The sequence below is a fragment of the Sceloporus undulatus genome, chromosome 5, assembly GCF_019175285.1.
Source record: "Sceloporus undulatus isolate JIND9_A2432 ecotype Alabama chromosome 5, SceUnd_v1.1, whole genome shotgun sequence".
In the NCBI taxonomy this organism is placed as follows: domain Eukaryota; kingdom Metazoa; phylum Chordata; class Lepidosauria; order Squamata; family Phrynosomatidae; genus Sceloporus; species Sceloporus undulatus.
The window spans coordinates 189,026,388-189,051,591 of record NC_056526.1 but is presented as its reverse complement, the minus strand read 5'-3'; the positions used below and the strand labels follow the sequence as shown (position 1 = coordinate 189,051,591).

At 41.2% G+C, this 25,204-nt stretch overlaps 1 protein-coding gene across 1 annotated transcript in view; it reads right to left on the bottom strand.

The window, feature by feature from the left end:
* Positions 1 to 25,204, bottom strand: part of ATRN (attractin) — a 212,175-nt gene that overhangs the window by 155,633 nt on the left and 31,338 nt on the right. Inside the window, exons 2-3 of the mRNA XM_042466476.1 lie at positions 5,833 to 5,916; positions 3,097 to 3,210 (exon numbers count right to left, since the gene is read on the bottom strand). Of these exons, the coding sequence (XP_042322410.1) occupies positions 3,097 to 3,210; positions 5,833 to 5,916 (198 nt within the window). The remainder of the gene's footprint in view (positions 1 to 3,096; positions 3,211 to 5,832; positions 5,917 to 25,204) is intronic.

Below are 25,204 nucleotides of genomic sequence, written 5' to 3'. Positions count from 1 at the left end.
TCCTCCAGTGTGATTCTATGATCAACTTCCAAGTGATGTTGACCACACAGTTGCACTGGAGGACCTAGAGATTCCTAGAGAAGTGTTCTCTAAGTTTTTAAAAAAAACAGTCTTTTTTTGTGGTTTTTCTACTTTCACAGGGCTCCTATGCACCTAACCCCAGCAATTGTGGAGGGCTCATTATATTTAAAAAAGAAGAATGTAAGCAGCCAAGGAGTAGAAAGGAAGAGTGGGGCATCTATGAAGTTACAACTATTGTCTGAAGGTTTGAGAAATTGGATGGGGGGCAGAGAGAAAGGGAATCTTTGAAGTGACTAAGCAAAGAAGGGTTGACTTTGACTTCAAGGATGTTCACATTATGATGCAATTTCAACAACACCAGAAGCATTGAAAAGAATGGAGCTCCTCCAGAAACCAGCTGGCTCTTTGACAAAACCCTGGCCTGTACTGAGCAATCACCATCTCATATCAATTCAGGCCGAACTCTTGTAGCAATTCAGCATTAGGAGCAAGTCTCTTTCCAATAACTGCTTCATTCATTTGCAAAAGTCTACAGTTAGCTGGGGAGGGGAGGAATTACTGATCTACTTGACAGATGAAGAACAGAGGCCAAGTCAAAGGGAGGGTAGGGATCTTAGATGGGCAATACTCTAATGCCGGTGTTAAGACCTTCGCTTATCCGAGATGTTTTATCCCCGAAGAAGTTGTTAAATTGGTCACAGCAGGCCTTAGAAGGTTCAAGGATCTGGTTCAGGGTGGGAGGGAGCTGAGTTAGCTCCCTGACCACCCTGAACAACTCTGCTGGATGTGACTCCGCGGACGCGACACGTGCAGCATAGAACGAATTCTTAGCTGCACGTATCGCCTCTCCATAGTCCTCCAAAAGGTGGTCTAGGAGAGTCTTGTCGGATAAGTGCTGGTGTTTCCGCCAGCGGTGCTCTAGCCGTCGCAGAACCCGCTTCCTTGCCCGGAGATCTTCCGTGTACCAGGGCTTACGTTTGGAAGCAGGCCTGAGAGGGCGCTTGGGAGCGATACTGTGTATAGCCCTAGAGAGACCGGTATTCCAGATACCAGTCAGGGCATCAACAGAGTCGCCGTCACTTCCAACCATGTGTCCCTCTACGGCTTCCTGGAACCTTTTGGGTTCCATCAGCCTTCGAGGGTGGACCATCCTAATAGGTCCACCACCCCCGGGGGGGATCTGGGTAGAGGCTTTGATTTTTGCCTCCACAAGGAAATGATCCGTCCATGACAGGGGGGAAATATTGGTTATTTCTGCCCACGGATTTTCCGCATCCGAACAAAAGACCAAATCCAGTGTATTACCCGCAAAATGCGTTGGACCCGAAATCAGCTGGGACAGGCCCATGGCCGCCATGGTATCCATGAATTCCCGAGCCACACCGGATGGAACATAGTTGGCCATGAGGGAGATGTTGAAGTCACCCAGGACAAGTAGCCTGGGTGTTTCCAGGCAAAATATCCTCCCTACAAGTTATTTCTATTCTCTTCCTGACACACAGACAAATTATTATAGAGTTTTCCCTCCACATGTGTGGACTTGGAGTCCATGGTCTCGCTCTTCGCAGGAGGAATGAGCTGCTACCTTTAAAAGGGATGTGTGCGGCCCCATGAGTGCTCCACAGGCACATGTGCCATTATTCTCTATGGGACTCGCATATTTCATGGAGGGTCTAGAGCGGATCCCTCGCGAGTTGGGAGGGGCTGTACAGGAATGTCTGACTGCCAGGTAACAAAGAAAAAGGGGTCAAAGTACTCACATTATAGCCCCCAGCCTGTGGTAGGTTAACCACATGCACCTACTCATAATGAAAGCCCACCAGCAATTTGGAAGCACCAAAGCTTCCAACTTGACCTGACAGTTGACTAGCACCACAAGGCAAAAGGTCTCCACAAGGATCATATGCCTCAGTTGTCAAAGGGACAGCATCTACTAGAAGATACACCATGCCACAGAATACATTCCTCTCTTGCCCTATGACTTCTATCCATAGTGTTTCTTCTCTTCCACTTCAGTGGAAGCCAAAAAAAGTTTTTACTGCAACAGTAGCTGGAAGAGCACTAATCCTGGTAGCCTGAGAAACATTTCAAATAAATTAATTCATAAAAATAATTCTATGTTTATATGGTCTGTAGCATAAGGGGGACTGTGACCATAAAGAAACTCATCCTTCCATACTCGGATGTTTATCACTGATTTGACATATTGGAGTCTATTGTACAATTAGTAAGTGAGCAAAATGGTGAAGGATCTGGAAACCACGCACTGTGAGGAGATAGGGAGCTGGATAAGTTTAGCCTGGAGAAGAGATGGTTAAGGGGTAACTTGATAACCATGTTGAAATATTTGAAAGGGTGTCAGATTGAGGTTGGAGTAAGCTTGTCTTCTGCTGCTCCAGAGAACAGGACATCAAGCAATGGATTCAAAGTTCAGGAAAATACATTCTGCCTAAACATTAGGAGGAACTTCCTGATAGTAAGAGCTGTTCAACAGTGGAACACACTGAGGAGTCTCCTTCCCTGGAGGTCTTTAAACAGAGGCTTGATGGCCATCTGTCGAGAATGCTTTGAGAGTTCCTGCATGGCAGAAAGGGGTTGGACTGGATGGCCCTTGGGGTCTCTTCCAACTCTATGATTCTAATAAGCAATTGTAATCTATTACCCATGAGATCTGTGTCTATATAAGTACCTGCTGGACTTTATCCCCCTCCCCCACTGCCATTCTCTTTTCCTTGTCTTATTTAGATTGTAATCCTGAGGGCAGGGAAACTGTCAAATTAACCATTTGTAAGCCATTCTGAGAGCCTTTGTGACTAAAGAAGAGGGTATAAATACCCTAAATAAATAAATATTTCTGTCACAACATTTCTGTTGCAATGTAATCTTACAACTAATGGATGGAGATGGCTGCTAGTCATTGCCTCGCTACATATTGCCCAATGCTAACCCACATGAAACCCCATGGGTACCAGAACTGCTGATCCCAGCATCCTCATTTAAAAAATCCAAACCTCAAGAGAAAACACAAAGAAATATGACATTGTAATTAGCTTCACATTGTGTTCTGTGACTTACCTAAAAGCAGCCAATAATGGAGCATAAATCGAATCACCATCATATACATATAAGTGGTCCCAGCTGCATTCTGTTGCAAAATGATTAAAGCGGAGCCTAAGGATTGAATTTGGCCTGAAAAAAAGGAAAGAGAGGGAGAGTGATCACCACACACTGTACTGACATATTGCTCTTTTTCTAAAACACTCTAATATGCAAGAACAATGATCACCTCTGACACCTGTTATCATTATACTTTCTGGTTTACAAACTTGAAATTTCACTAACATGTGTCATAACAATGGGACCACTGTCACTATTTGGATATGATGAGCATTTGCTTCTGGGACCGTTTTCCATGCAATGCAATTCATGCACAAAACTGGACAAAGCTAAAACTCCAAAGGACATAGTCTCAGCACAGAACGGATTGTTCTAAAACACACAGGAATGTGATATCCTAGTTTCTTGCTGGGTGATCATCTGGAAATCAACCTCAGAGAGGAAAGAAACGTTGTCAGAGCAGCCATGCAGTGGTGCTTTTGCTGCGACTGAACCATTCCAGGGAGGAGGTCAGGAGCCCTGCAATCTAAATTCAACGCAACGTCTGCAGGTGCCGTGTCCTGCCTGCCATCCAAAACAATTACTCTGCTGGGTACAGATGAAGCTGCCTTTTGCTGAGTCTGGTCACGGCTCCCTTTAGGCCAATACTATCAACTCTGACTAATGAAACTGCAGCTCTTCAGAGTTTGAGGCAAGGCTCTTTCTTAGGCCTACCAAGGATTTCTGGTGGTCTCCCATCCAAGTACTGAACAGGCCTGACCCAGCTTACATTTCAAAACATTGTAAGACTGTGGACTCACAGTGGTACACTGAAAAAAATTATAATAAATGGACATCCACACTCTCCATTAGAAATTCCCTATTCCTTTTGTACTCATGGCCCAGCCATCTCAATGAATGAAAAATGAAAAGGTTACATAGGCACTAGATGACCTTTTGTCATTCACATCCCTGTCTTTGTCTTTCAGATGAAAGAGGAACTTCCTCCTCCATTTAGAAGTGTTAATCAAGATTTCTTGCTTAAGTGACAGACTTTTTGCTGTAAAAATCCAAAGTTCCTGTTGACTGAATTTCACAGACTATTTAGTTTAATAAACACATTAGAACAAACATAGCCAACTTTGGTACAGCCCAAAGGTACTGATGAATGGTAGATAGAGGAGGTTGGACTAGATGGCCCTTGCGTTCTCTTCCAATTCTATGATTCTATGATTCTAACACACATGAAACTGCTTGGCTACTTAGGAAGGCAAGGTACCAAGACTGAGCCTCTTGCCATCATTTACACCCAATTCCTTCATGTCAAGAACTGCAATGAACAGAGCTTGAAAAGGCGATTCAAACTGCCAGGATCCCCAAGCCATCACGGTCACTCATCACTACTACCTGGGGGATTTTGTGAGTTAGAACCCGAAAACATAATTTTTCTAAGCACTGGCAATGAGATACTCTTAAAACATGATGCATCCTATACACACCAAAACAGTTAACAATACAAGAGATGTCTCTTCAGTAGAGGTCACTGTTCTTCAGAAAGAGCTCCATTACAAAAATTGCAACTGCTTAAACTACAGTATATGCTGTCTCAGTCAACCCAACCCTCTTGTGCCTAGTGTAACATACATTCACAGACACAAGTGCATTATTCTGTGTCTTTAACATACAGGTTGTGTTTGCCATAATTCAACCTAAAAAACTCCTACAAAGCATCATGACTAAATATAGCCATAAGCACCCGGCAGGAGATTGGACAATAAGACTGTCATTCTTTTAAAAGAAATCCCTTAGCAGAAGTCACTTGGGGAGATTAAACATCAATGAAGCTAACAAAAGCTCCTCTTCACAGCTTGAACAACCCTTCCTAAAAGGTCAACAGTTCTTTTGAAGGCTTGTCTGAGTAACTGTGAATCTGGGACAGCATCAGAAGAACCTAAGGTTTCTTTGGGGAAACTGATTTTCCTTGCACAGAAGGAAAGTATGTGGAGTCCAGTCTCTCTTGCCTTTGGCAAGCTGTGAAGCAGAGGTTTAAGGCTGGAAGAGAATGGGTCATTGAGCTTTCTACTCCTCTCTCCTCAACTGAGGAAGAGAACCAGCTGGGAGTACTCCTGGAGAACACCAGCAACCTGTCCCAAGAGTAGGAAGCAGATCCACCACAACCTCAGTTTAATTTTTTAAAAACCCACCCAGATTGTCACTACTGTTGTAGTTCCTCACTGGATGGTCCTATTATTTAGGTATCTCCCGGCCTTGCTAGTGCTGAACCTGGGGAAGGAATTGCTGGAGGGACTTAGCCGTTAGGATTTAAATTTCTTAGCTCCATTTCTTGTGGCCAATGTATTAGTGGTATTTTTTTAAAGCCCAATTCCAAGGATTAGCCCAATTCCTATAAATAAAAGAAACTATACAAAGTCTTTGTATGGACCATGGTCCACCAACAGATGTTCTGTTAGGCAAGCTTTCATGCACCATCAAACAGATTTATAAGTATCTTCATTAGAATAATAAATATGTAGTTACTCTTCAAGAGTAAAATATTTCCAGTTTAGAAACTGTGCTCTTTCCCACCTTATACACATTTAAATTTGGAATGGGGAAATAAATCCTACAAAAGGGTCTAATATCATTGAAGGTTTTAACTGTACAAAAGCAGAATAACTCTCAAGTCCAGTCAAAATTAAGATGTTTGTTACTTACCTTCCCTCAATAAGCCAGGTACATTTTGTCTTGTATTTATAGTTTCCAGGTCCATCAGTCACAAAGCCTGAAGGCCCAGTAAGCCTGTGAAAAGAAACTAAACATGTAGCATCTGGTCATGATTTAGTCATTGGTTTTCCAAGGTCTTCCCAAAGACAATTCAAAATAAAATGGCCAATACCACGTTGCCTTTTTCCAAATATCATACCAGGCAAGGCCTTCCCTCAAGATCACAGCGACCCACCAGCTCCACATTGGCCCTTTTTATTATAGAGCAAGACAATCTTTCAAGCAGCCCATTCCTAAACCGTTGAAGGCTTTCTATGACAATAATACCTTGACTCTGGCTGCACCAGTGTCTGAGCCCTTGAATACAATACCTATGTATGCACACAGATGCCCTATGGAGCAAGAATTAAGCTTGTTACAAAGGGGAAACTGCCTTCATTTTCATTAACATACGGAATAAATCACAGAGTGAACTGTGTACTTGCAGGTTAAATCACTTTAAGATTTTAAACTCTAAAAAGAGTACCCTGGTCCCTCCTGATTCACGGGGGATCTGTTCCAAACCCCCCCCCCCCCAGTGAATCAGAAATACTGCAGATATTCAAGCCCCATTGGTTATAATGGCGTTGTGCTCCCATGCATGCCATTTTGTCCCTATTCACTTGCTATCCACGAAGGACCAAAACTGCGGACTCCAAGTCCGCAAACGGGGAGAGACGAGTGTAAACTGCATCAACTTTGCACAACTGTTTTAACCCCTTTGTATCGATTTTACTTGAACACAACCCTGAGATATTGTGATATCAGGTAGGATGGAAATATTTCAATTTAATAACATAAATAAATAACATAAACATACAAGGCATTCCCACTGGTATTGGTCCACAGCATATACAGAATCAGCATATGTTTGCACACTACAGAGTTAGCTTCTAACACACTCCATGAGTAAAATAAAACTAAATAGGTGTGGACAAGGCCCATGATTGATCCAAATGCAGAGACATTTTGCAGAAAGGTGTGTAGCTGTGTGGCCCTTCCCTCTTTAGAGGTCTTTGAACAGAGGTTGGATGAGGATCTTTCAGGAGTGTCCTAGTTGTATATTCCTGCATGGTGGGGGTTGAACTACATGGCCCTTGTGATCCCTTACAAGTCTAGGATTCTCCAACTTGGTGCCCATCCCAATGGACAGACTGCTTGAAAAAAAGGTAGGAATTTTAGGACAACATATTGGGATTTATAAAGAAGGAACTAACACATGTATTGTAAGGGCTAATATATGCACTCATTTTTGTAATCAAAACTGAAAACTATGATTCCAGATATTTTGTGGGCTCATATTTGGTTTTCCACCTGATACAAATCCTGTTCTTCATCCTTGAGGGAAATAACTTAAAAACCATCCACAGTTGGTATCTTACACCTGTTTCTCTGTGTAAAACAGTTGAAACACTTTCTCCAAATTGCTGGAGGAAATATGAATCTTGAGGCTCTTATATGCACATGTGGATTGAATGCCCTAAAGTGTGAGAATTCTGGGATGCAGTCCTGTATCAAATGTTATATATCACCAACGAAACCATAAATTTCTGTCCCATTTCGATTTTGCTCTCTGTATTTGTTAAAGAAAATTCTAATCTGAAACATAGGAAACTGGTTGTTTTTTTCATCACTGCTGCCAGATGAGAAGTAGTCACCATTGATAACTGGTGGGTTAGAATTTGGAATATGTAGTTGATGGAGAAACTACCTGATATGATGAAATTTTGCAATGGTCAAAATAGAACTGACACATTTCAGGAAGACTAGATTATCTTTAATGACTGCGTAAATGAACATTCCCATCAACTTCAACCTCCTACTTCGCAGCTAGTATTTTCGGCTTCTCAGCATTTTGCGCAAGCCACTACAGAATAACAAGAAATATCTTCATTTCATTATTATTCATTACAGGCCACTCCCCAAATTCTCTGGCCCCTGAACGTTTGATAATAATAATAGTAGTAGTAATAATAATAATAATAATATTTATTTGTATCCAGCCTCTCCCTGTATTGGATCGAGGCGGGTAACAACAAACAAAAACAATAGAATCAAACATGACTATCAAAAGCATAACAAGGCATATTAGATCCTAGTTCCCCAATCTCCCTCCCACCCTAAAATACCATTACAAACAATCCCCACTAAAATGGTTAATAAAATAAACTGAGATCAAAGTCCGGAGGGTACAGCTAAACAAATGGAGAGTGAAAATTCTGAGGTGGTCAATTTGGGAAAGCCTGCCAGAAGAGATCCATTTTTATTGCCTTCTTAAAGGCCTCCAAGGATGTTAGATGGCGGATCTCATCCGGCAGGTCATTCCAGATTTTTAGAGCAGCAACAGAGAACGTCTTCCGGGAAGTCGTCTTCAGTCTCGTTCTCTCTAACTGCAGTAGGTTCTTCCCAGAGGACCTGAGAGTGCAGCGGAAAGGACTGTATGGGAGGAGGTGTTCCTTCAGGTAAGCGGCCCAAGCCATGCAGGCCTTTAGAACTTTTAGCCACAACAGAAGAGGGTGAACATTCAAGAGATAGATTACAATTCAGAATACAAATGCCCATTATTTGCTACAGATTTAGGGACCTAATTTGGTCTTGTTTCTCTAAGCGCTGACCTTTCAAGAAGAGTGTACGTCTTGAAATCTAAATGTGCAAAAAGCAGCTGTGTATCAATTCTGTTGACACTCTGCTGGTAATTGATAGCAAACAAACAGCTGTTGGCAGCACAAACAAACCTTATCTGAGCAGGAGGCAATCTTGTACAATCTTTCCCTTCTCTCAAACAACTTTACAGTTGAAATAGTTACAAGTGACACACTCCATAAGCAATTACTTCTGGTTTCACAGCACAAATAGTACTGCAGGATAGTTCCAGCATTGAAACCATGAAACCAGGGTGCCCAGATGTCGTCCTTTCCCAGGACATGTCCTACATTTCAACCTTCTCTCCAGGAGGAATTCCAAACTGTCCTCCATTCTGAGCATGACGAAAAAGCCCATTGAGTAACACCATTTGCAGGCCCCCTTTGAGAAATGTGTCTACTTGGCAGCCTGTCTTCCCTGCAAATGGGGGATAGGATGGATCCTTCTAAAGTTCCTTTTTCCCTTGAGAAGCAGCAGACAAGGTTTGTCCTTAGAGCTCTGGATGCATTTGTTTCTCAGACAGAAGAAAGCCAGCAAAGGTGCTATTAGGCTGCTTAAGGTCACATAGCAAAGGTAGAAAGGTTTTGGTTTTGTTTCTTTAATTTCAGCAAAATGGACAATTGAAATGAATAATTTAAATGTACATTCAGTAAAGGGTTTGTACCTAGTAAAGTACAACTTTATGCCTTTGTCTTGTCCAGAGTTCCCTAAGAATATTGCAAGCTAATGATAAGTTCATCAGAAAAATACAGTAAGGGCTGGGAATGTTGTCCTAATGAAATTTTAAGGTTTGTATTTTTAACATATTCTATTTTAACTCGTAACTGGTTTAAACTTTTTAAATGGTTTAATTGTTTTTTAATTTTATATTTATACATTTTAATGTTGTATTGTTTTTAAACTGCATTATTTTACATCTGCTGTTCACCACCTTGAGTCTCATATTGGGAGAATGGAATAAAATAACATAATTATACATAATAAAATACAATTCAAAGGGAAAGCCATGTTAGTCTGGAAAATCAGTATGCAATGGGATCTTGCAGCACCTTTGAGACTAACTGAAAGAAAGAAGTTGGAAGCAGGAGTTTTCATAGACTTCAGCCTACTTTCTGATGCATCTGAGGAAGTAGGATGAAGTCTACAAAAGCTCATGCTACCAACTTCTTTCTTTCAGTTAGTCTCAAAGGTGCTACAAGATCCTTTTGCATAATAATAAAATACAGTATATGTAATATGGTAGTAAATAATCCATATTTTATTGTGTATCATCCTGCATTCTTGCAGGTATGACACCTGGTCACCCTGAATGTAACCCAGGGGGAAGAGTCAAGTGTTCTCTGCCCTTCAACACACTCCAGTTCCTCCATCTAAGGGGGACCCCTCATCCGTATTTAAACAAAGGAGAAATTCAACAGCAGGCAATCAATAATTTATTCACCCTGGTAATCTTCAGCATGCATTTCACTGAACCAACTTGCTACACACACACACACACACACACACGCTATTAAGAGCATGGTGACGTTGAACTTTATCATAGTAAAATTAATCACAGAACCATGACAGCTTTTCTGCTACAAGATGGTACCCAAAGACCTGAACTAACCCCTTAAATTATACAAGTCCTGAGAAGTACCTACTGCAACTTTGCACAGGGGCTACTGCACATCACGTCCCTTTAGCCCAAGGTTGATTTAGAATACAGCAGCATACATCAAAATTGCCTCTAAGATTTTAGTTTGGCTTCTATGGTGTCTGGACTGGGAACCCAAGCCAAATATTTGCCGTGCAGCCCCCCCAAATTCTACAACTGTGGTTATAGTTTGTAGACCATAACAATAAGCCTGCCATTTATGTTCAGACTATTTGGCCGGTTAGTCAATGTCTATGCAGTGGATTATCCATTCAAGCTCAGACACTCACAGCCCCACAATGTTCAAATGGAATAGACTCCCAACTATAGGAAGAAACAGTCAGGCTGCAGCAGACACAATACTGAACACAGCTCCCAGAACAGTCCTGCAAAAATCTCCTACTAGAAGGACTGTAAAGCAGTACATAAACAGACAATAAATAAATAATATGAGCTGAAGAAAACTGCCACAGAAGTAAATCAGGCCAATAATGATGATCACATTCCACCCGATGTGACAGCTAATATCTATGCGTAGTCACTGATAAATAATGAAGCAGAAAGAACATTATATTCCAGATTGTTTTAAGCCAAACATTATTCTCGTGACTGACACAGAACTGACATATTTTCACATGATATTGGATGTTAATTTCTTTATAGTGCAGAGATTAAATGTCCACAATGAAGAATAAATTACAGGCATTGTCAGCAAGAAGTATTACACAACTTGTATAATGACTTTTAAATCTTAGAGGCAGTCCTCTGTGAACATATGTTATGAGAGAGACAACTTTCCTCTCCATTTCCATTACCACCGCAGTCGATGTCAGCCACAGATACATCAAGTACAGATACAAGTACATAAAATCAAAATAAATTAAGCTGCACCAATGGCATACGGCCTGAATTATTGACCCATGATCCATCTGCAGTTCTTTACCATTGGTTACCTCACCAGAAATAAATACAATCAGCTCTTCTACACAACCAGTACAACAGCAGGGTTATCATATGCATACCATACAAGTGTGATCCAGAAACATATTTCTGCAGGATGCCAATTCATTTCAGCAATGAATTTCATAAAGTTTTCTTAGGCAAGGAAAACTCAGATATGGTTTTGCTAGTTCCTTCCCTGAAATATAGCCTACAGCACTTGGTATTAGTTGGCAGTCTCCTATCCAAGTACCAACCAGGGCTCACCCTGCTTAGCTTCCAAGATCAGAAGATATCTGGTTCCTGCAACAGCTACCTGAAATGGGCACAGTTCTATGGCAGGGCTGCAATGCTTCAATCAATTAATCACATGGATACCTCTCTAAATCTATTTGAACTACAGATGTACCCCACTTTACCTGGGCAATAGGTTTTTTGTATATGCAAGTACAGATACATGAAATATATACATATATAAACTCTCTCTGACACGGGAACTTCAGGTGGCAAACACCACTCTCACACAAAAGGGAATGCCTCCTCTACAATGCTTACTGCAATAAGTGCACAACATGTACACAAATTGTACAGTCAGCCCTCCACATTTGTAGCTTTGACTTTTGTAGATTTGATTACTGACGGATTTGGTTAATATGTTCTCCTTAGGAATCTCTAAGTCCCCCAGTGCTATGGACAATTTTTGCCAGACACTGCTCTGCAGGACCTAGAGATTCCTAGAGAGAACGCTTTCTGAAGCATCTGTACATCCTCCAGCACAATTCTATGGTTAACTTTCAGGAGATGTTGAACACAGGGTTGTACTGGAAGACCGGGAAATTCATAGAGAGGTGTTATATCAGGTTAAAAAATATATATTATTTGCAGTTTTTCCACTTTCACAGGAGTCCTGTATCCCTAAACCCAGTGAATGCTGGGAACCACTGTACTTGCTTGAAAAACGACTGTTTGACTCATATGCAAATGTTAAACTAAGTGAAACTCATACATTCAATCAGACTTCTTTAAGTGAATCACAATGGCCTTTTGGAATGCTACAATACCATATCATATGTGCTACACAAAGTAGCTTGCTGGTAGATCAATACCTACTCAAAGACATTGAGGCATATGCCTTCCTAAGTAACATTTGCTCTACACCTGTAATTGTCTTCCTAGTTGTGCCTAACATAACTGTCCAGTTAAAAACTTGCAAACAAATGATCAACCTCTCTTAAGGGGCAAAATTTCTAAAGCACCATTGGTTTTAGTGGTGGCGATGCCTGGATTGATTGACTTGGCTAACTGGTGGGTATTTATTTATTTGTTTGCTTATTTATTGTTTACATTCCAAACATTCAAAGCTTGCAACACGTATATTGTGCATTTTGGTTGGCCAATAAAGGCATCACTGATGGAGTTCTGTTTGTATTTGTTAAATGGCCAACACAGCTACCCTTGCATATATTCAAAGACTCAAATTCTTTCCTCATGGTAAACATTTCAACAACAGAGCCAGGAATTTTGTTGTTGTTCTGTGCTTTCAAGCCACATCCATCTCATGGTGACCCTAAGGCAAACCTATGAGAGGGTTTTCTTGGCAGGTTTCTTCAGAGGGAGTTTGCCACTGCCATCCTCTGAGGCTGAGAGAGTGTGCTTTTGAAGCAGGAAACAAGAAAGCCATACAACTGAGATGAACCGGTGACATCCAGCCTAACATTTCCACAGGTTACACGCCAGAACAAAGGCTTTCAATCACAAATGCATAAAAATTAATGGACCCATGGATCACAGAAACAAGTCTGATCAAAAATTTCCATAAGCTCTCAGAACACACCGTAATTCCTCTTACTTATGAAGTACAATTATGTACAATTAAATAACTATATTTAACAGTGACCACCTTAACATACTTTAAGCACATAACATGCCAGGAGAATTCAGTGCCACCCCCTGAAGAAAAGCCTCTTGCTAAGCTGTCAGTCAGTTCCAAACACTCGCCTAAATAAAAAAAGTATTTTGCTTGCTGGCAGGAAGACAACAGAGAAAGGGCCATCTTAGCTTCCCTTAGAAGGCCATTCGATGGCCTGAAACAAGAGCTATCTGCACCAAATGCTCCTGTGAGAGGGATTAGACCAAAATAACAAAGAACCTCTCTAACAAGGAACTTGGGATCCTGCAAACACTCCTTCCTTCATGAGCAAAGAGAAGGAGAAACATTCATTATCTGTTTACAGCAAAACACCTCCCCATCTTTGTAAACCATAGTTTCTTTGATATACTGGTTTGGAATCAAACTATGGTTTGGGCAAATTTCATTTTCCAAATGTAAACAATATGAAAACTTTTGAATTCCTTTCCATTTGCCCAGGCACTTTTGTTCAAGTGTCCAAGGCTCGCCAAAGCTTATCTATGCAAACGAGATTTTGCCATTACCAAGCCAAAGTTATTAACTCATTCCAATTTTGCACCGTCCGGCTGCGATGATTCACTAAGGACATCCACATCAGACAGCCATAATCTATGATAACATGGGTCTCACTTGTGGATACCCTTAATTTTTTGTTTTATAAAGAAAGACTTCACGTATGCAGTGAAAACAGAAGAAAAGGATGCTATTGTCTTTCATAATACTTCAACAGGCTTAGAGATAAGCCCAAGTTAAGGAGAAGGAATTGACTGAGTTCATTTGGCACAGAAAATGACTGCATCTTCTCCTCATCCTCTATCCTGAAGGCATGTTAAAATTAGTACAAAGCAATCCCTTCTCTAGTCTTGGGGTAAAAAGAGAGTGAAGGAAATGAAGTCAAGTCAGCCTGACCTAAGCCAGTTAGTCTCAGAATCAGAATGACAGGCTTAATTATAGTCTTGCTGGACTGGGGGCAATTGGCATGTCAATAGGGAATGCTCCAGCTCCTGACCAATTTTATTGCAGAGAATCATCAAGATATTGCAAGACATCCAAAAGGTCCTCCTCCAATTTCCTCAGCCGTCATGGAACTTTAGAATTAAATTCAACGCCACCCCAGCCCCAATTCATTGAAATAACCAGCACTTTATAGAATAGACAAAAAGAGAAGGGTCCCTGCCCAGAGGAGTTAAGTATCAAAATATCATGCATGGAGAATAGAATACAGAGAAGGGAGAGGCAAGATTAACTAATAGCACTACTTGGAATTGAACAGATTGCTAACAATCATGTCTTTCCCTTTATCTAATCTTCTTTCCATTTCAGAAGTTCACTTCAATCCTCAAGGCATTTATAAGCAGAAAGTGTGGATTGCCTACTGACACAACAGCAATCTCCCAGAATTAGAAACATGCAATGTGCTAGAAATGGAATTAGCCAGAAATACCCGCAAACTAGTATCTAATCTACATTATTTTGCACCTGTGTGCCCTTCAAATATTGGCTGAAATCCAAAGCACAGTCCAAAATTCTCCATACAGAGTGGCTTTTCAGCTGATCTCTTTTTGTTATGAAAGCCACCTATGTCAAATTCCTCATATAGTCAGAAAACCCACCAGAATGCACCCCAAAAGGTAGAAGAACAGAACAGAATACGGAGAAACAGAATTGTTCCCAATCAGCAAAGGGGTCATGCAAGGATGCATTTGTTGTTGTTAACAGCCTTTGAGTTGATATCAACTCATGGCAACCCTGTAGATGAGACTTTTCCAAGACCCCGTCCTCCACTGCTCTGCTCAGGTCCTGCAAATCCATACCCGTGGCCTCTTTAATAGAGTCCATACATCTAGCATGTGGTCTTCCTCTTATTCTATAGCCCTCGTCCTTTCCTAGCATTATTATCTTTTCCGTACTATCACCCTATTTATTCAATCTGCAGCCAGAAAATATCATACACAGAGATTCAGAAGCTGGAGGAGTGAAGATCAGAGGAAGGAATATCTGAGATATGCAGACAATACCATACTACTAGCTTAAATTATAATTTCTCAAGTACTTTATCTCCTTTTGTGGGTATTGTTCATCCCTCTAGGGAACCTATTTTAAATCCCATCATTATTATTTTTTTCATTTGTTTATTTATTTACAGTGTTATTTCACCCTCAGTAGAAGTAGGTTTCTGTATCTGTCCAAGTTCCTCTTCAGATTTAGAATCTCCCTCATCTTCTGAGCAATTTATGTCTGACCCTCTCTTTTCATTTATGTTTGGGCTTTCTGCCCATACACCTTCAGATGTTCTGTTTTCCCTTTGTATTCTTTTTTCTTCTTTTTTGTTTCTGGATTATCTTTTTTTCTCTTCTTTATTTTTCTCAGTCTTTTGCTCTTTTGATTTCTTTTTTCTTGCATTAAGTCATTTAAGAAAGTCCTTAGCTTTATCTATTGGGTTTATTTTATATTAAACATTAAGAAAACAAAAATAATGACCATGGAGGATTTGCATTAATTCAAATTAGACTATGAGGAATAGTTAAACATTTCCCATACCTCAGATCAATTACTGATCAGAACGGAAACTGCAGTCAAGAAATCAGAAGACTAGGACTGGGGAGGGCAGCTATGAAAGATCTGGACAAGATCCTAAAGTGCAAAGATATAACTCTGGACTCTAAAGTGAGGACTGTCCAAGCCCCATCACCATATACAAATATGGGAGCTGAACAGTGAAGAAAGCAGATAGAAAGCAAATCAACTCATTTGAGATGTGGTGCTGGAGAAGAGTGCTGAGAATACTGTGAATGGCCAAAAAGATGAACAAATGGGTTCTTTAACGGATCAAGCCTGAACTCTTCCAGGAAGCCAGGATGACGAAATTGAGACTGTCATACTTTGGCTAAATCATGAGAAGGCATGAATCCTTAGAAAAGACAATGATGCTAGGAAAGGTAGAAGGCAATAGAAAGAGAGGAAGACTACTCTATATGCCAGACAGTTAGACTTTATCAGGGAGGCCTAAGCAGAGCAGTTGAGGACGGGGGGCCTTGGAAATGTCTCTTCCATAGAGTCACCAGGAGTCCAGGTTGATTCAAACTACAACAACAAAGGTACAGTTAGAAGAAACATCTGTTCTACTGGAAAGGGAAAGCCAGGAACGACCACAGCAAAGTCTTTGTAAGCACCCATTTTTCTTTCTCCTTTTAGCCTTGCATGGATTCCCCCACTGTGTCTTGTCTGGGGGTGGAAAGCCTTGGACATGTTAGGATTAGCCTCTTCATCCCATGAGGAATGGGCCATAGTAGCTAGAAAGACCTCTCCAAATAAGAGGGAGTCTCACTGAAGAATAAGAGGAAAATGGAGAGATTTCTTGCTGATGCTGTCGTTTCCCATGATGAAGTAAGAAAGATCTTGTAAAGTAAGGGAGGGCAAGAGGAAAACACAACATAGGGGGCATGAAGCCAAAAGGGACCTCTTGAAAGGTCTGTACCATTCCTACCTATTGGGGTGAGGAGGAGCAAGCCATCTCAGCCTTTCACTGCTGAGAAAGCTACACTTTTGCTTTATAATTTTATTTTATTGTTATCTTGGCTTACTCCTAATATGAGATCCAAAGTGACTTGAATTAAACGTACAACAAAAATAATTTATAGTACATTTTTTAAAAACTCATTAGATAAGCAGTTCTACTGAACACACTGATTTAAAGCCGACTTAAAGCATTTGAAACATAAAAAGCACACCATCCCCATTAAAAGACCTTTCTGCTATAGACAATTGCAGCCAAAAGTCAGACTTGTGGCAGAAAAAGAGTGATGGGGAGCAACCTAGCTTCCTATGGGAGGGAACACCACAGCCTGAGAGCAGCCACCAAAAAAGTCCCCTTCTCTGTTAATCTGCCTGCCATAGCAATGGGACTGACTAGAAGCCCTTCCCTGAGGACCATAAAACTTGGAGAAGTTTCTACAGAGAAATACAATCTTCCAAACAATCTGGATCCAACCTATGTATAGCTGTATAGATGATAACCACCACTCTGGATTGGGCCTGGAAACCGACCTATTTAACCAATTATTACACAGAGTAAAGGAGACATTGCACTCAGATGTTCCTTCGATTGCCAAATGTAAATGGATTGGGGGCACTGCAACCCACCAGCTAACCCTAACCACTTATATTGAGCAGCCCAGGCTGCTTGGCTATGTCTGTCAGAAATGGGCTCTAACTAGAACTCATTCAACAGGTATATCAAGCCATCTGACTGGGTCAGTTTTTGTAGACCACAGCCAAAGTTCCAAAATATCAAGTATAATTAAAAGTCAGCTTACAGAGATGAATAGAAACACCCAAGCTATATTGCACCAAGAAGGCCACACAACACCAAACTGTTTAAGAGGAGCAAGTGATGAAAGCCGAAAATACAGATGTACAGCAAACAACAGCTCTATTGGAAAATGTCACTCAGATACTTTGCTTGTTTTATATTTATTCCCATCACAATAAAGTGATTCTGCAATCCTGAAAAAGGTAATTAACTGTAAAGAGAAAGCCTAGAGCTGACAGGGCAGCAATTATCACTATCATTATCGTTTTTAAAAAGAACTCGTGCAAAAAGCCCATCAATTTGGTTCAAGGCTTTTGCTACAAACAGTGTAACCAGATAAGTACTATGGTACTGTGGAATTTGGACAGTACGGACATGCTCCCTACATGCTCCCAAGGCATCTGATCCCAATCAGAAATGTGTAACAGAGTTACATCTCCATAGGTGAATTTATGTCAGTGAGTATTTGGCAGATTAGTAATCTTCATATCTCTCCATATAGAGAGTGGCTGTTATGTTACTACATAGCAGAGATGACAAAGTGCCCAATGTACATCGGACACTCATGTTGGTGTCCTGAAACTCCTCTTCAATGGCAATAGCATTTACATTTCTATACCACTTCATAGTGAACTCAGCATTCTCTAAGCGGTTTACAATCTGTAAGCCAATTGCCCCCAACAAGCTGGGTATTCATTTTACCAACTTACAAAAGGATGGAAGGCTGAGTCAACCTTGGAGCCCTTCCAGGATCGAACTCACAACCTTGTGGCTGCAGGACCAGCATTTATCCATTGTGCCACTAGGTCTCCTTCGCAATTCACTAACAGGGTTTCTTAGCCCCTCTGCTACTTCACTAATGTAAAAACGGTAACAGTAAAGGTAGTCCCTTGACATGAATGTCTAGTCGTAACTGACTGTAGGGGGCAGTGCTCATTTCTGTTACTAAGCCAAAAAGCCAGCATTGCCCAAGGACGACTCTGGTTGTCATGTGGCCAGCATGACTTCACCGAACACTGTTACCTTCCCACTGAGAAGTGGTACCTATCTACCTACTTGCATTTGCATGCTTTCGAACTGCTAGATTGGCAGAAGCTGGGACTAGTGATAGGAGCTCACCCCATCATGCAGCACTCAGGCCTCGAACTGCCAACTTTCTGATCTTCCAATCATCACAACTGGCATCTTAGTTGTGCTAAATAAATGGTGATACAGGAGTCTGTTGCCTCATCTTGGAAGCTAAGCAGGGCCTGGTCTGGTCAGTACAGCAGGTCTCTGTATTACACAAATTCTTATTACATGGTTACATTACATGCAACTGAAAAGGTATGTTCTCTCTAGGCATTTTCTACATCCTCCTATACAATTCTATGGTATTCTGCCAGAAATTGCCCACAGAGTCGTGCTGGAGGACTTAGGGATTCCTGGAGAGAACACTAGCCATTTCTAGGTCCTCCAGCCCAAATCTATGGTCAACTTCTGGTGGAAGAAAACTACAGACTAGCATTAGAGGACATAGAAATGCTTAGAAAGAACATGTCATTGTTCATTTGGCTGTTTAAAATAGGTTCCAGATTATAGGTGAAATCCATATGCGAAGGGACCTGGAAGAGATCTCTCGCATAAAACATGGGCCTACTGTATCTGGATGGGGAAATCCATGGATATCAGGTAACGTAGGCTGTATTACAGGGGAAAGCAATGGCAACCCACCTCTCAGCATTCCTCACCTAAGGCAACCCTGTGAAATTGATGGGGTCACCACAAGTCAACAGAAGATCTGAAGGCATGCAGACACATTGATTTGTCAAGAGCACCTGTGCCAGAATTTCCCAATTCAGAGATCACTAAAAAAGATGGTTTAAAATAATGATAGGGAAAAGTGCGACCCGTGAGTCACATGCAAACCCTTGACTCTACGTTTGCTTCCCTGGTGCCCCCAAGCCCACCCTTCATTTTAAAAAAAAGCTTTTGGCACAAATCTTAGGTGAATGAATTAAAACCTATTCCCCAACCTCCACCCCCTCAAATAAATTTCTTCCTCCATTCTCCCACCAAAACGGTGATAGAAAAGATACAGGGTCATTCCGGGTTGCCATTTTGGAGAAAAAACAGAATTTAAAAACGTATTTTGATGAGCTCTGGGTGGATAGAAGCCTAGTACCTTATGCAAAGACAATTTGCAAGGACAGCTGGCCCTTTGTATCCACAGATTCTGCATCCACAGATTCCAACATACATTGCTTGAAAATATTCCCCAAAAAAGAAATTCCAAAAGCAAACTTGGATTTTGCCATTTTATGCAAGGGATACCATATTACCATGTCATTGTGAATAATGAGACTTGAGCATCCATGGATTTTTGTATCCACAGAGGGTCTTGGAACGAAGCCCAATGGATACTAAGGACCCACTGTACTGTAGGATGGATTAATACAAGGCTCAACCATGGCTGTAGTGAAACCCCAAAATAACCAAGATTATAGACCCAAATCAAATGGACTGCATGTCAAGCTCCATGGGATTCTAGTTCTTGGACAGCAGGCCTGCTTAATAACATGTTCATTAACAGGCTTTCATAAAGCAAAAAGCTGTCGGGGGGGGGGGGGAAGAACCAATCTGAAAGCCTGAATATAGTAGTTCATTCACTGAACAAACAGCTGGCTTGCCAAAAAAAAATTCTTTAAAAAGACCATGAAATCTAGGTCTTACCTTTAGGCAGTCACTGGCTGCATAAAGACTGCTTACATCTTTAACATTAAGCAGGCTTTCCCCCCACTAAGTATGTGCATGTTGAAAGGGATGTCAAAAAATGCATGCCAGGCTGTTGACACAAAAGAGATCCTCAGGCTTTGTTCTAATGGGCCTCTCACTACATCCGGCTTTGCCAAGCATACGTATGACTGAACAAACAAGGTACTGGCAGTTCTTGCCCTTGCCCTCAGCTCCATCACAGGAGAAAGATCAATAGGGAGAAAGGGAACAAATAGGAATCTTTTCTGTCTAGGTGCCAAAGGAGAAAAACAACAACACAGAATCCAAAAACATGATGAAAAATTAAGCTAACTGAATCATCTCCCCAATTCTGGCATTTGGCGAAAGGTCTGCGCCACAGATCACACTGAGTTGACCCAGACACCCAGCTGTGTAGCACCCGTCAGAATCAGAAACGCTTCATTTCATTCTCACAACCATCCTAAACAAATTGTATTAGACTTGGAGTGTTTCATGAAAGGGGATTTGAAATTGGATCTCAAGTACCCAAGTCCAAAGCATTTGACCTGTATCTGTGATCAATTCTCTCAGAGTCACAGCTGTATACTAATTAACTTCCAATTTGTCTGTACACTGAGTACTGGCAAAAACAAGAGGTTGAAGTTCAGTGACATTCACAAGTTCAGAAGCCCAGTCACTACCCTACGCTGGCTCTTTTACAGAGCACCTAAAATTGCAAGGAAGATTGAACCAGAGAATCTGTTTTTCTTGCTACTTTTGATCATCATCCATCTTTAATTTTTTCCTTCATTTTTTTCCATCTTGCTCTTTCCCCAGAAAGATTCCCAGAAGAGATTGCAGTTCAACAACAAAGAAGCTCTCAAGCATGCTGCCAAAATGCTACAACACATAAGGAAGAAGTAGTGAGGAGGGAAGAGGAAAACCAGCAGACTTAAAGCACTAGATCTTAAAATGACATAATTGCTCAGAATGGAAACAAACTGGGGAAAGAGACAAAATGAGTACAGTTGGTCCTTCACATATGCAGATTTGACTTATGCGGATCTGATTATTCACAGATTTTATTAATATGTTCTCTCTAGAAATCTCTAGATCCTCCAGCTTGACTCTGCCAGAGCTGACCATAAAATCACACGGAAGAACCTAGAGATTGCAATAGAAAACATTTCTCTGAGCATCTGTTGGTCCTCCAGTGCAATTCTATGGTCAACGTCTGCCAGATGTTAGCCACAGAGTTGCACTGGAGAACCTAGAGAGGTGTTCTCTTGGGGTAATAAAAAAGTAGCTTTTTATTTGTGGATTGTTCACTTTCAGGGGGTCCTGTGCCCCTTCCTCCATCAAATATGGAGGGAACACTGACCAATCTCTGCATTTTATGACTCTCTCTGGTACTGTCTAACATAGTGGCTGATGTGAAGTCGAAGGCTTTCATGGCCAGCATCCATAGTTTTTTGTGGGTTTTTCAGGCTGTATGGCCATGTTCTAGAAGATTTTCTTCCTGATGTTTCACCAGCATCTGTGGCTGGCATCTTCAGAGAATGCTTGCCCGGAAAAAAGTGGGTACACACACACACACACACACACACACACACACACAGTGAGCCTGGGAATGCAGGAGTGATTTGCATGTGTCTTGTTCTGTGTTGATGGCTGGCCTCAGGCTGGGAGGCTAATGCAAAAGAGGATTAATATCTGCTAATTGGTGATCATTATCTGCTGGGAAAGCCCCTGACTCTGAATGGTTTCCCATTTGCATTTGCTGAGTCCTTATTTTGCTATTCCTCAGGACTAGTAGCCAAATTTTGTTCACTTTAAGGGTTTCTTCTTTCTGGTTGAAATTATCCAGATGTTTGTGAATTTCAATGGCTTCCCTGTGCATCCTGACATGGCCTTCTGGTTGCTGTCGTGCAGTACGGCTGTGTATTACACAAGTTGGCATTAAGTGGTTTCAGTTATACATGACCAAAAATAATTGTTCTCTCTGGACATTTTCTAGGTCCTCCAACGTGATTCTGTGGTATGCTTCTTTTGGAAGTCTCTGAATTCTGTCTGAAGAGATGTCATGTGAAAGATGGAATGAGCTTTTTTTCTTCTGTTCCAGATACAAGAACACAAACTAGTGGATTCAGATTACAATAAACAAGATTCAACCTACACACTAGGAAGACTGTAAGAACTGTTCAAGAATGAAATAGACTTCCTCAAAGGGTGGTGGACTCTCTTCTTTTGGATGTTTTTAAACAGAGGGTTGTTGGGTATTTCTCAGGAGTGCTTTATTTGTGTCACAGGGTGTTGGATTATAACTTCCAACTCTATGATTCTACAGATCTAAGATTCTATAAGATAAACCAAAGCCAGCAAAGTTGGTTGTTATGACATGCAAATTTGACCCCTTGAATAACTTGGTTGGCCATGTGCTCCAATGACTTGGATTGAGTGCAAGGTTTTGTAACAGAACTTGCTGGACCAATGTTTTCCCTTCACTAGATTCCACAAACATCGTAATAACATTAAAGTGCTCATTACAGACACAGTGAAACCATCTTATATTTTCTTTGAGAGAGGCTTGTTTGTCTTGTGTATGTATCTGCATGACACTTCTGAAGTTTTAAGAAGCAGGGCAGCTTCCAAAATACTTATTTGGAGAGATTTACATGCTACTCACTGAATTTGTTTTTCAAACACAGTGCCCTACATTTGAAACACTTGAACCCACCCCCCTGCTCCAATTATTTGGTGATCTTGTGACTTAAAAAGAAAAGCTTTGAAGGCTTACCATGAATTTTGTTCTTTGAGTCTAATTTGGACATCTCTCAAGTGCCAGTTATGAACACAGATAAGTCACTTGATAAGCCTTGTGACTCATACCAAATTGTGGAGCATTTGTTGGGATCAGGGTCTCTGGAGAAGCACTTTGCACGCTCCAGATAGGTATCAGTCTAATGTTTTTAATACTCTTGTATCCTTCATGAGTCACAAGTAGCAGGAAATGGAACACTCTTAATTGTAGCACTGGTAGTACTGGTCTATGGCTTTTTCGGAGTGCAGAGTAATGAAATGTAATTTGTGTTTGACATGTAAGTGGTAATACTGTTTGAGGCTGCTGCTGTGCTCCCTTCAGAATTCATTCCGAAGGTAGATTGCTTCTCATACAGAACTGAGATCTGTTGGTGTAGAAGCTGGCAGGTTTTGAAATTGCACTGACCTCTTCATTTAGAAAAAACAGAAAGGTAGCTGATGCTCGACTAAACAGAGAGCAGAGTTGATTTGAAGTACAAATGTTTGCGGTGCCTCAAGCAACATCTTAAATCAGGGGTAGGCAACCTGCGGCCCGCGGGCTGGATGCGGCCCGGCAAGGCCTTGGGACCGGCCCCAGCCCGGTCCTGCTGCCGATTGCCGCCGGGGCCTTTGGGGGGGCAATTGTTTATAGAAGCCTCAGAAACATGCATTTATACTAACATTTTTTTTAAAAAATCAGCAAATTTTTTCACGTGTCCTCCATTTTTTTAAAAAAGTGTCTTCCATTTGAAAGTTTTGTCCTACATTTGTCCTGGTTTATTTATATATTTAATTTTTTAAAAAAATATTTAATTGTTTATTTTTTGGCTTCGGCCCTCCAGTTGTCTGAGGGACAGCAACCCGGCCCCCGGCTCAAAAAGGTTGCCTACCCCTGTCTTAAATCCTTCAGTCTCCTGTCTCTGAATGCAATGTGCACATTATTCACACTACCTTATAGAGCAGCTCTAGTCCCTCATATGCCATTGATTTGATTTTATTTTTCTAGGATGATATGAACTCAGCCCACTAAGAAAACAACCTGTGATCTCAGAATGAAGGAAACATGAGTGTGTATGGCTTCTGACCTAGCATGTTGTAACGGTTTCGGCTTTAGACTACAACTCTAGAGAGGTTTTGAGAAGTTCAAGCCCCCACTCAGCCATGGAGGCCCACTGGGGAACCTGGGCCAAGTCACACTCTCTCAGCCCCAGATGAAGGCAAAAGCAACCCCCCTTTGAAAAAATAATGCCAGGGAAACCCTATGATAGGTTCACCTTAGGATTGCAATAAGTCAGAAATGACCTGAAGGCACACAACAGCAACAAAAGCCAGACACTGTACACACAAAGATTTTTTACATTCATTACAATGATAACCAAAGAATGCAAGTTCACAGACCCTGGTTTATAAGCTGACTGAATTAGAGATGCATTATTCTAACATACAGCCAATGATCAGGAAATATGGGAATTGCAATCCAAAATATACAGAAAGCACCAGGTCATTTATAAGTGACTTCCTGAAAAGCAATCTGTTTAGTCTAAATTCTCCAGGAGTTATATTTCAACTTTCACGTTTTATGATTTCCAGAAAAAATCCAGCTTGTCTGTTTTCCCAGCAGTGTGGGGGAAAGACGGCAAATATCCAGATTTTTTTACTGCATAGAAAAGAGGATTTAAAAGAGAAGGTCTGGCCATTATCACTGGCTGCAGGCAGCAGCCCTCCTATTTTCCTGATCTATCAGCCCAAGAAATAAAAGCAGACATCAGATCAAGAAAATAAAACCCATTATTTCCTTGGAAAGGAACTGCTTACGTGACTCTTTTTACAAAAACCAATCAATGGAAAAGGTGAAATATCTGCAAGGACCGTGTACGGCTAATCTTAAAGAATAACAGGCTGCATGTCAACTCTCCCCCCCCCCCTTTGCTAGCAACATAAAAGTCTGAGCATTTTACGGCATTCACACACAGTAGCTTAAAAGTCTGCAGTTTATAGGAATTACTCTGTCTTCTGAGCAACTGTGTGTCAAATGATGTGTTGTCTGTACAAATGCTGTCCAACAGCAGTCTATGCTCAAAGACCAGAACTATTATTTCCACAGCTAATCTATTGCTGCAGTTTTTCGAGCTTTGGGGTCAACACTGAAAGTAGACAGCCCTAACAGGACACCCTCGGTGATTACTGTGGCCACAAGACCTCCAAGAGTGCACCCCAATCCTATTTATCTTCTGTGTTTCCAGAAAGAGAGACAGCTCTAAACTAAATCCAATGGAAGTGTTGATCACAGGGTTTAGAACATTAAGAGCAGTCTACTAGCTGCACCAGGTTGATGTCCAACATCCTGCTCTGCACATTAGCAAACAGGTGC